This window comes from Vulpes lagopus, chromosome 15 (assembly GCF_018345385.1).
Source record: "Vulpes lagopus strain Blue_001 chromosome 15, ASM1834538v1, whole genome shotgun sequence".
Classification (NCBI taxonomy): domain Eukaryota; kingdom Metazoa; phylum Chordata; class Mammalia; order Carnivora; family Canidae; genus Vulpes; species Vulpes lagopus.
In genome coordinates this window covers 38,999,426-39,012,524 of record NC_054838.1, presented here as the reverse complement: position 1 = coordinate 39,012,524, position 13,099 = coordinate 38,999,426, and the positions used below count along the sequence as shown (strand labels likewise).

The 13,099-nt window shown below is 35.1% G+C and overlaps 1 protein-coding gene across 5 annotated transcripts in view; it reads left to right on the top strand.

The window, feature by feature from the left end:
• The window catches only part of NOX4 (NADPH oxidase 4), a 165,338-nt gene that overhangs the window by 132,575 nt on the left and 19,664 nt on the right, over positions 1 to 13,099 (top strand). For all 5 annotated transcript variants that reach the window (XM_041730488.1, XM_041730489.1, XM_041730487.1 and 2 more), the window contains 2 exons: positions 9,844 to 9,963; positions 11,921 to 12,029. In XM_041730488.1, the coding sequence (XP_041586422.1) occupies positions 9,844 to 9,963; positions 11,921 to 12,029 (229 nt within the window). The remainder of the gene's footprint in view (positions 1 to 9,843; positions 9,964 to 11,920; positions 12,030 to 13,099) is intronic.

Genomic DNA, 13,099 nt, shown 5'->3' with positions numbered 1-13,099 from the left:
TATCCATTTCTTCTGTCAGTTTTACTTATTAATTATATAATTTTCCTCTTTTTTTTGGGGAACCTCTAATCAACTGATTAGTAAGCATTGAATCTAGAAGACAGAAACTTATAGCAAGAGTGATTATTTCATTCTATCTGAAAAATGTTGCAGTTGGGTAAATGTTGCCACAACTGAAATCAGCATTTTGGGGTTCACCTAGGGAAAGAGAAAAGGATGGCAGGGAAGGTAAGGCAGAGTATTGAAACCCATATACTTACAAAATATAGTAATATTATATTTAATTCCTAAAGCCTATTCAACTTAATAGGTTGAGATTTTGTTGATGGTATTCCTGGTTTTGTTTTGTTTTTAGAGACTACAGTTGTATATAATTTGGACATTAGTTGCCAGTCTTCCATTTCAACCACTTTTTTTTTTATTGGTATTTAGTGATATATATATATTTTTTTTTCTACAACAGATAGTGCCTGTCTCCTAGTAATACTGAAGGCATGGATCATGTGTGATTTTGTTTGTATTCCTTGTTGATCATACAATTTGGGGGAGTATTCATATTCAGGTAGTAGACATTATTCTCCAGATCTTGAAATCACTAACTAAAAACTCTCAAAGAAGACAATGGTCACAGAATACCAGAGGAAAAGAAAAGGAAAATCCCACTTCACTATTGACATTATGGAGTTCTCTGGAAAGATGCACTAGAGCAGTGCTTTTCAGACTTTAATGGGCATATGAATCACCCAGAAGTCTCAGTAAAAAACAAACAAACAAACAAACAAACAAACAAAACAGATTCTGATTCACTAAGACTGAAGTTAGGCCTCAGATTCTGTTTGTAAAGTTCTCAGATAAAATTGATGCTATTGGTCTGAGAACCACGCTTTAAATAGAAACAAACCACATCATCTTAGTCACAGCCTAGTGAAGGGCTTTTCATTCTCTTCAAAGTCACATTTTGCCACATGTGTTGCCAGGGAAGAGAGATGTGCTCAGCATGCTAAGCAGGAGAGAAGAAAGTAGAATTGAGTCTCTCTTCTCATAGTCATCTGTCTTTGATTACAAAGGAAAATCTGAAAGCACAGCCAGCTTGGGTTATAAGTAATTAGTAACAGTATGTCTATAGTAATGTTTTTCCTTAAAGTCTGTTTCATCTGAAATCAATATAACTACAACTATTTTGTTTTTGCAGAATATCCCTTCTATATCTTTACTCCTTAACTTTTAAATTCTTTCTATCCTTATATAAGACACAGTATCTTTTGAATCTCTTGAAAAGAGCTATTACATTATTTTCTTATTCTGGCCTGCCAGTCTTTTCCATTGAAACCAAAGATTTTGGTCTATTTACACTGAATTACATTCTACAATATTATTTTGCTTATTTGTCCCACTTTTTCTGTTTTTTCCCCTCCCCTTCTCTCTCTCTCTCTTTTTTTTTTATTGGCTATGAAGACAAGAAGATGAATAATATGGAAGAAGCGATGGTCTATTTCTTAATTGAATTGAGCTCTCTAAACTAATGGAAAAGAAGTAGAAAAACCAAAATATAGTGAAAGTTTAGAGAAGCTAAAATTAGCCAGGATTTAAAATAAAAGCCTCCTCTACACCTGGCTTTCAGCAGGTAAATAAGCAACAGTTTAAATTAAATACAATTCATAAAATAGCATTCTGTTGGAAAGGCTGATTGTAGTAAGAGTCTAAACTAAAGATCTAAATTCAATTTTAAAGAGTGTTTATTTTAACTGACTATATTACTCTAAAAGCTTTTAGAGGTAATTGTATTTCAATAAGGGTTACAGCTCTGTTTAACTATATGTTGGAGTGGGGTGTAAAATATGGCTAGATATTATCCTTGAAAATTCAGTAATGGTTTGGTCAGCTTAAGTTCATGTTTCCAGTTAAGAACCATTGTTTGAACAGTTGAACTGTTTGGTAGGTTTTCTTTGATATTATTTGAACTGTTTTTTGCAAATGAGTAAAAGTTTCAAGTTGCATATTGCTGGATCAAGCTGACATTAGCCAACACATAAAATAAAATAAAAAGGCAAAAAAACTTCTCCTTAATTTTCTATAGGAACTAAGTTTAATGTAGTGAGGATTCATCTACATGTGTGTGTATGTCTGTGTACTTAAGAGTGAAAAATATATATAACATACTAGATAATAATGTTACTATGATACAAAATGGTACAAAAAAATCTAAAAATTTTCCCTAACACACACACACACACACACACACACACACACACACACACACAGAATTGTGAATGCATGTTTGAGATGTTAGAACATGAATAAATGATGTTGCTTTGTGTCATAAACCATAAGAAGTTTCTATCCAAGCTAGTAAGTGAAGGGAGTGTTCAAGTTCATAATTGCTCTTACCAACAAATGTCTATCCCCAAAGGTTTAGAGCTGGTTTCAATGGGCTGTATGCATGGTGGACAAGATATAAGGCCTGAACCCTGAGGGGGGATCAGAGTCCCCTGGAAATGGCCTAAACTCCTCATGTGCACCATCCTCAGCGGATCAAATAAAGATTAAATATCCTCCTATACAGGAAAAGATAGTAGGGACAATTACCTTATTTTGTCCTTGGCTCTGAAAAGAATTACAACAAGAATTCTCCCCTGACATCTAGTAACCACTTGGATTGAAACAGCGAAATCATTTTTTTTTTTTTTGGAACAGTGAAATCCTAATATGTATATGGCCCAATAAACCCAGAGACAAAAATTTAGTTTAGAGTGATTCCAGATTCATGGCATCCTCCTGTTGTCTGGAAGAGGAAAGTAAAAATCCTCTCTTGGGGGATATATTTTTAATCCCCAAAGGATTCCTCTCTATAAGACACCAAGGAATATGAACTCAGTTTTAAAAAATGAGGAAATAAAACACCATAAGTACATGTTAGTCCCCAGTGTGAACTGTTTTACACCCTTTTCCACATCACCTGGCTTCCTCCTCACTGTGGACGGTCAAGCGGCCTGACCAGTTTCATCACTTTTGTTCAATTTAGTACTGGAAGACCTAACCATAGCAATCAGACAACAAAAAGAAATAAAAGGCATTGAAATTAGTAAAGAAGAAGTAAAACTTTAACTATTTGCAGATGACATGATATTATAAATAGAAAAATCCTAATGACTCTACCAGAAAACTACGAGAACTGGTAAACGAACTCAATAAAGTTGAGTTCAGAAGTCTTTTGCATTTCTGTACTAATAATGAAGCAGCATAAGGTGACAGTAAGAAACCAATCCCATTTATAGTTGCACAAAAACAATAAAATACCTGGGCATAAAATCTAAAAACTAAAAAATAAAAAAAAAATAAATCTAAAACCTATAAAACATTGATGAAAAAAAATCAAGACAACACAAAGAATTGGGAAGAGATTCCATGCTCAAGAGTTGAAAGAGCGAGCATTTTTAAAATGTCCTTTTCACCCAAAGCGACCTACACATTTAATGTGATCTCTATCAAAAACCAACAGCATTTTTCGCAGAACTAGGACAAACAATGCTAAAATTTGTATAGAACCACAAAAGACCCTGAATAGCCAAAGCAATGTGGAAAATTCACAAAATTGGAGGTATCACAATTCCAGGCTTTAAGGTATATTACAAACTGTAGTAATCAAAACAGTATGGTACTGGCATAAAATAGACACATTGATCAATAGAACAGAATAGAAAATCCAGAAATAAACCCATGATCATGTGGTCAATTAGTCTTTGAGAAAGCAAGAAAGAAGATGCAACCAGAAAAAAAAATCTCTTCAACAAAAGGTGTTGGGAAAACTGGACAGCTAGATGCAAAAGAGTGAAACTGGACTACTTTCTTACAAAATACAAAAATACATTTAAAATGGATGAAAGACCTAAATATTATACCATATAAATCCTAGAAGAGAGTACAGGCAGTAATTTCTTTGACATCAGCTATAACAACAGTTTTCTAGATATGTCTCCTGAGGCCAGGGAAACTAAGGCAAAATAAAGTATTGAGACTACATCAAAATAAAAGCTTTTGCAGAGTATAGGAAACAACAGTAAAAGGCAACCTATGGAAGGGGAGAAGATATTTGTAAATGACATATCTGATAAAGGGTTAGTATCCAAAATATATAAGGAACTGATACAACTCAATACCCCAAATCAAATAATCCAATTAAAAAATGGTCAGAGGACTTGAATAGACATTTTTCCGAAGAAGACATACAGAAAGCCAACAGACATATGAAAAATGCTGAACATCACTTATCATCATGAAAATGTAAATTAAAAGTACAGTGAGACATCAACTCATACCTGTCAGAATGGCTAAAATCAAAAACACAAGAAACAGGTGTTGGCTATGATGTTAAAAAAAAAAAAAGGAACTCTCATGCACTGTTGGTGAGAATACAAACTGTTATAGCCACTCTGGAAAACAGAATGGAGGTTCCTGAAAAAAGCTAAAAATAGAACTACTGGTATTTATCCAAAGAATATGAGAAAACACTAGTTCAAAGGGATACATGCATCCCTATGCTTGTTACAACATTATTTACAATAGCCAACCTATAGCAGCAGCCCAAGTTTCCATCGATAGATGAATGGTTAAAGAAGTGGTATATATATATACACACACACACACAATGTAATATTATTTAACCATAAAAAAGGAATGAAATCTTGCCATTTGCAAAGACATGGAAGGAGCTAGAGAATATAATTTTAAGTGAAATAGGTCAGAGAAAGACAAATACCATATGATTTCGCTCATATGTGGAATTTATGAAACAAAACAAAGAAAAAAGAGACAAACCAAAACCAGATTCTTGTAGAGAACAAACTGATGGTTTCCAGAAGGGAGGTGGGTTGGGGGATGGGTGAAATGGGTGACAGAATTAGGAGTACACTTATCAGAATGAGCACTGAGTAATGTATAGAAATGTTGAATCATTCATTATATTGTACACTTGAAACTGATATAACTGTATATCAGCTTACTGGAATTAAAATTAAAAACTTTAAAAGAAAAAAACAACTGATTCTTTAGGTCCTTTGTACCACACTCCCATCTACTTCTCTTCTCACACTGGACCTCTCAGTTGACCTGACAGTGCACTGCAGGTGCTTATTGATCCCATTAACAAAGAGTATTTCTGGTATTTATGGCTTTCTACAATTCTTTTTTTTTTTAATTTTTATTTATTTATGATAGTCACACACAGAGAGAGAGAGAGGCAGAGACACAGGCAGAGGGAGAAGCAGGCTCCATGCACCGGGAGCCCGACGTGGGATTCGATCCCGGGTCTCCAGGATCATGCCCTGGGCCAAAGGCAGGCGCCAAACCGCTGCGCCACCCAGGGATCCCAGCTTTCTACAATTCTTAAGCAGGCTTTTTTTGTGTCACCGTATCTGATTGGTCCGTTTTGAAGTGAAGGAAATCGGATTTGGTGAGGGCAAGTATCTGGCCTGTGTTTTCAACTCTAGTAAATGTATAGAACCCTGAATCTTGTCTTCTTACTGAAAGTTATTCTGGAAAACCAAACATGTAGGGAGGGTGTGCATTCGGGCCTGTTGGTCGTAAAGCAGACAGGTAAGAAAGAGCTGTTTTTCATAACTGCTCCTGTCCTTTGCTGGTCAAATAAAATGTCCTTGTGTATGTTTTTTCTTATAGAAGGCAGACACAAGAAAGGAAATGGGCAGCATCATAATTGCTAAGGACAGGAGATATACTTTTCTATCTCTAGAACTTTGCACATATAAGATAACTCAATAAGTGTATGTGAATGAAAGATGTGTTAGATAATCACACTGGAAAGAAGCCCTCTCCAAAGACAGAGCTATTTGTCTCTTGTTCATTGCCATAATCTCTAGAGCCTACAAAAGTGCCTTTTGTAGGTTAGATGCTAAAAAATGTGTTAATGAACAAATAACAGGGATTCGTCCAAACAGTATCAGTCCTGACAAAGAAACATTAATAAATACAATTAGCAATTTATTAATAAACATTAATAAATACAATCATTGAATGAAGAAACTGAGCTGAAAATTTCTGGGAAGGGTTTAGCTGGTGTGAATATACCCTTAAGGCAAAATGCTTTGTTTTTTTACACATCCTGTTCATCCTGATGGAAAGATTCTTCTTCCAGATGTTTTTATATCTTGCCTCTTCACTTCTTTTGGGTCTCTGTTCCATTGCCACATGAACATAGAGGTGTTCTCTGACTATCCCTTTAAACCACCTATGCAAAATTTCAAGCATGTATAAAAGTGAACAGAATAGTATAATGAATTTTTATGTATCAGTCACCTGTTTTACCTGTTTTTAAAAGCACTTATCATTATATGACACTATATATCTTTTTATATCTTTCCTTATAGGCTAGATCCTCTTCCACTAGAGTCAAGGAACCAAGAGGCCAGGGGCTTTTTCTATCTCATTCATTTTTCTTTCCGTGACACTTTGAACACTGTCCAACACATGGCAAGTGCATAAAAGCATCGGTTCACTGAATGAATGACTAGTTAAGAGAAGATTGCACTGGGTGTAGTGGATTCTAAAATAGTTGTAGAGATTTGCAATGATCTGTTTTTGCAGTTGGCAGTATTTATTTTTAAGCCCTTAATGTTTCTTACTTAATGTTTATATTCTAGATTTGCTTACACAGTGAGAGATGATAGAATCAATTCACATATATTGTTTTTGATACACTAATATTTTGAGATTTCTATCGAGAGTCTAATGTACTGAGCGCTAATTTTCAAATATCTTCTAGTAGCTTTTCTTTTAGGTTGTTCTTTTTCTGTTCAATTAAAAATATCTTTATAAAAGCATTGTACATAAGACATTTATAAAGAATCGTATCTTAAATTCTGCTCTTTAAATACATGTTAAAATTATCCACACATTTTGTCACTGATGTTTTTAAGCAAAATGTTATCTTTAAAAAGATCAAGGTAGTATTGTCATTCTTTAATCCTCCATTCCATGTAATATGATATTGATCTAAAGATGCAAAAGCTTGGAGTGCCTCGGTGGCTCAGTCAGTTAAACGTCTGCCTTTGGCTCAAGTCATGATCTTGGGGTCTTAGGATTGAGGCCCACATTGGGCTCTCTGCTCTCTGCTCATTGAGGAGTCTACTTCTCCCTCTCTCTCTGCCACCCCACCCCAACTTGTGTGTGCATTCTCTCTCTCTCTCCTTCTCTGTGTCAAATATATAAATTTTTAAAAATCTTAAAAAGAGAGATGCAAAAACAGTAAGACCATTTTTGATGTCGTGGTGTCAATTTTATCTTTGAGTCCAAAATAGTAGTATCACCGAAATATTTGGCACACTCTGCATGTTTGTTGAGTGAATAATCTGTAAAATGTGAATGAGATGGATGTATTAAGATTGAAGCATATTGTGGGTATATGATCTATCAGTATTTCTGAATTTCTTTTTTTAAAAAGATTTTATTTATTCATCAGAGACACAGAGAGAGAGACAGAGACAGAGACACAGCAGAGCGAGAAGCAGTCTTCCCACAAGTAGCCTGATATGGGACTCGATCCTGGATTCTGGGATCACGCTCTGGGCCAAAAGCAGACCCTCAAATGCTGAGCCACCCAGGCATCCCTGTATTTCTGAATTTCTGCTGTGTTTAGAATACTACTGTAAACATTCAAACTTTGGTTATTGTTCCTTGAGGCCCAGTAAGTAGCTTTTTTATTAAATACAGTATTTTTATTTTTTATTTTTTATTTTTTTTTATTATTTATTTATGATAGTCACAGAGAGAGAGAGAGAGGCAGAGACACAGGCGGAGGAAGAAGCAGGCTCCATGCACCGGGAGCCCGATGTGGGATTCGATCCCGGGTCTCCAGGATCGCGCCCTGGGCCAAAGGCAGGCGCCAAACCGCTGCGCCACCCAGGGATCCCTTAAATACAGTATTTTTAAAAGCAGTACTCCTGCAAATTCCTTTGAAGATTTAAATATAAACTGTACATATGGTAGTACACGCTGGTCTAAGTTCTGCTGCTATAACTAGTTAACCTTGAAATATCCAGAAAATGCGATAAGACACAAAACAAATTTATTTCTTACTTATAAAGTGACTTCTACAGGCCAGGTAGATCCAGAACAGCTTTCTTTACATAAGTTAAGGATTCAGTTGGCTTTTGTCTTCTGTTCAACTCAGGGCTTTTAGTTCTCATGAAAGGGATGGAGCTTTTCCCTGCCTTATTCTGGAAGTATTAAGTCTTGCCTCTACTCACAACCCAGTGGTCAGAATTAGACATATGGATCAATATAACCAGAGAAATTCTGGGAAGTATAGTCTATAAGTACCCAGGAGGAAAGGAAACCAAATATTGGCAATGACTGGTGGTATACAGATTAGACTACATGCCACAGAGCTCAGAGGTCAAAAGACAGTCCATTCGTTAATTCATTTAACATTTAACTAGTTAGTTAAGAGATGCCTAATATTAAGTGACCTACTGTTGCAGTCACTCCTCACAATGAAAGACAAGTATATAGTAAGGCTGACAACATAAATGTACTTTGGGGGACAGTTGCCATGTTTTCGCAAAGTTATTTTTTTATAATAGAAAAAAGAACATTAAAATGGCAGTGCCTTTAAGATATCTTTCACATTAAGATAGCTGGATCAAGGTAGTCTATAGAGGCTTTCTTAATTCCACAGCCATCAAAGATAAGTATTAAGTCCATCAAGTCAACATTTTAGATACTAGGAAGAAGGAAACAAAAGGAGGGATTAAAAAGGTACAACTTTCAACTGACATAGTTTTTTGCAGAGAGCCTTCCAGTTTTTTTTTCAATTGTACTTCTGTTTATATTACATTAACCAGAACATAGTCACACAGTGAAAATAAATGCAATGGGGTTTGGGAAATGTAGTGTTTTGAGCACTTTGCTTCCCTGAATATAAATTAGTGTTTTGTTATTAAGAAAGAATGGAGAGGAGCCGGGGTGGCCCAGCGGTTTAGCACTGCCTTCAGCCCAGGGCCTGATCCTGGAGAACCAGGTTCAAGTCCCACGTCAGGCTCCCTGCATGGAGCCTGCTTCTCCCTCTGCCTGTGTCTCTGCTTCTCTCTCTCTCTCTCTCTCTCTCTCTCTTTCTCTCTCTCTCTCTGTGTATCTTTCATGAATAAACAAATAAAATCTTTAAAAAACATATCTCAAGAAAGAATAGAAGGGAAATATTGAATGGACAATTAGCAGGTTCTGTTGTAGTTAAGAGGAATTTTTCACACGCACACACACACACGCACGCACACACGCACACACTTAAATATACAATCCCAAGGAAGTAGAGACTTCTTGATATTGTTCTCCAGTTATTTCTATACTAACAAACCTTACTAGGGCAAGAGGGAAACAGTTTCTTTCTTTCTTTTTTTCTATTACTTTTCTGTTCACAGAATAAATGTTTCAGTACATATTTCTGCTACTGACTTTGCCATTGAAGAAAACCTTATTTATTGAATTTAGACTTAATAAAGCAATTGGTTTTAATTTAGTCAAATGCAGTAATATGATACAATCAGAGCTTTACCTTCTCCTTAGTTATCTGTCATGGTCCTATATACACTTCTCTATACTTTTAATTAATGTTTGCCTTAAAAAGGGAAGACTGAGAAATAGATGTACTTGTTTTAATTTTGAGAGTTCATACGCAGCATTTTGTATTCATTTAGGTTTATCCGTATGAGAACAATGAAATAAGGCCTGAGCCATAGAAAGCCTAGAAATTAGAATCAGCATGTTTGCTGTATATCACAGAGAATTAATTTAACTTCTTTTAACTTTCCCCACCTTTATCTGCCTTCTTCACAGGCTATACATTGATGGTCCATTTGGGAGTCCATTTGAGGAATCATTGAACTACGAGGTTAGCCTCTGTGTGGCTGGAGGCATTGGAGTAACTCCATTTGCATCAATACTCAACACCCTGCTGTATGTCATTTTGATCCATTTTATTAGTTGAAATAGAGAACTGTCACTATTTCAAACATCCCTCTTTTAGTATGAGGTCATTCCTCATAAAATTTATCTACAGTAACTCCGTCTTATGCATAGGGAGTATGTTCCAAGATCCCCAGTGAATGCCTGAAACTGCAGATAGTACTGAACCCTACATACATTATATTTTTTTCCTATACATACATGTCTGTGGTAAAGTTTTACTAATAAGTTAGGCACAGTAAGAAATTAACAACAGTAACTAATAAAACAGAGCAATTATAACAATATACTATGAGGAAAGCTATGTGAGTGTGGTGTCTCTCTTCCTCAAAATATCATATTGTACTGTACTCACCCTTCTTCTTGTGATGAGGTAATATTATAAAATGCCTGTGTGATGATATGAAGTGAGGAGAATCATCTGCTTCCCAGCCATGGATGACCATGGGTAACTAAAACTACAGAAAGTGAAACCACAGATAAGGAGGGACTACTATACTTGTTGTTCATGGGATTCCATTTACTGATAGATGAGGGTAATAATTCAAGGATTCTCATTGTGTGGTCGATGGCTTTCAGCATGGTGTCTTGTAAAGTATCATAAGCAGGCATTCCTCTGCCCTCTTAAAGCCATTACACCTGCCTCATTCCTATTCTTCCTCGTAAATGGTAAGGGGCACTCCTCATCCATTCTGTCAGCAAATATTGTTAAGCACCTGTATGCCAATCCATCCTATAGGGACAGCTATGAATAAAACAGAGTCCCTGCCCTTAAAAAGCTTATATTCAGATGGAGCAGTAAAAAATAAACCAGTAAGAAATTCATAATTAACAGTATTTCAGAAAGTATTAGAACTCTGATAAAAAGAAGAGAGAGATTAATGGGATATTGGAATAAAGGGCCAGGGTCATTGTAGCCATATGGTCAGGAAAAGCTTTGCTGGGGAGATGACGAATGAGCACATGATTACTTGGTCTGTTACTCAGCAAATTTATAACAGACTGGAGAATAGAACTTTCAAATGTAAGCTTGCTCACGTAGGAAATACTTTTGCAGTTATTTTAGTTCTAGGATTATAAGCAAAACTTTATGGATTAATATTGTCATGAAATCACAAGCAAAACAACAGTAGGAAATTATTCTTAAATCTATTCTGTTCATCTTTCGAGAAGGCACAATTTGCATTAAAAGTCTTTAATAGAGTGCTAAAAAAGGAAATAATAAAATTGAAATGATGTGTTTGAATGATATTTTATTTCAATTTTAAATACTTGTTACAAATTTGGGACTTTTTGGAGGTTCTTAGAAAAATAACCATATTTCAAGCCAAAAAATCATTTGTTTCTGAAAACATACTGTGAGTTATTCAGACATATTTAAAGTTGAGAAAAAGAGAAAATATTTTCTTAACCTCAGGCTGACTTCATAATTATAAATAGGAATCCAGACTTGGAATTACGAGTCACTGGAATGCATTACATAGTAGGTGACTGTTACATCTCTTTAATGTTTATTAAGAAGGGGATAAACAACCAGCTTTCTGGAATGGTTTTGGCTCATTTTGCCTGGAGGCAGGGGCATGAACTAATGATCACTGGAGCCCGGCTGAGTGATAGAATTTACTGAAAATACAGAACTTTCTGAGACACAGGGCTCATAGTCTCATCCAGGAGTTTAGTTTCTTGCTTTCAACTGAAAATAGGTGATATCCATGTAATAGCCACAAATATAAACACTTTAACTCATGGAGTATATTGTGCTCTTGAATCAGTACATTACATTTTAAATTCATTTGGGACTTATGGTAAGTGCAATCACAAATGATAAACATGATAAAAATAAATGACTGGCTTTTCATTAGTAAATAAAAAGCAAATTTTCAAAGATAAAGGGATTCTTAACCTTTTTTGCCATCCTCATCACCATAGTGTTCTTTTAATTTTAAAGGGATGACTGGAAACCATACAAGCTTAGAAGACTGTATTTTATTTGGGTGTGCAGAGACATCCAGTCCTTCCGCTGGTTTGCAGACTTACTCTGTGTCTTACATAACAAGGTAAAATTGGGTTTGTTTTGACTTTTGCAATTTTTTAAATTAAATTTTTTAAATTATTTAAAGTTTTTTAAATTATTTAAACTTTTTAAATTACTATTTTTTTCTAATTACAAAAGCAATCAATGCTTGCTGTAGAATAAACCAGAAAATAATGGAGATAAGTTGAAAGAAGGGGAAAAAAGTCTCTTAAACTTAAAAGTAGAGACATAGCATATTAATAATTTAGTACACATATTTTCAGGTATCAGCTGAATGTGTGTATATCTATGATATGTTTTACATAAAAATGCTAATATTTGTTAGCATAGAGTATTTTAACATAGAACTACAGGCATATGGCTGATGATGTCTGCATATGGGGGCGATGGAAGACAAGACGGGGCAATCAGCAGATATTGGCTACTATACTTTCCATACTTTTTTCTGTTAGCACTAATCTCTTATTTCCACCTTTCGTATTACAAATGGACCATCACCAGACTTTTGGCACTCTGGCAGAATTTCAAAAATCATAAATCCTACATTTTATTTCTTACAGAGATAAAAACAGGCATTCTTCATCTATCTTACATGTAACCCTTTGTTTATTGATATACGTATCTTTATTTTTTCAAATTATACAAGCAATACATAGGCATATTTGCTGCATTTTTTTACTTTTTCTTGTAAATCATAGTATACTTGACATACAGAAGTATATTAGTTTGAGGTGTACTACATAATGAATCAACCATTACACATTACAGACCACTCACCACATGTAGTTATAATCTGTCACCATATGAAGTTATCATAATATTATTGACTATATACCCTATGCTGTAATTTTCATCCTTGTGACTTACTTATTTCATAATTGGAAGTTTGTTCCTCTCAGTCCCTTTCACCTGGTTCACCCATCCTCCTGCCCTCCTTCCCTTTGAGAACCGGTTTGTTCTCTGTATTTATGACCCTGTTTCTGTATGTGTGTTTGTTTTGTTTTATAGACTCTACATATAAGTGAAATAATACAGTATTGTCTTTCTCTGACGTATTTCACTTAGCATAATACCCTCTAGGTCAATCCATAT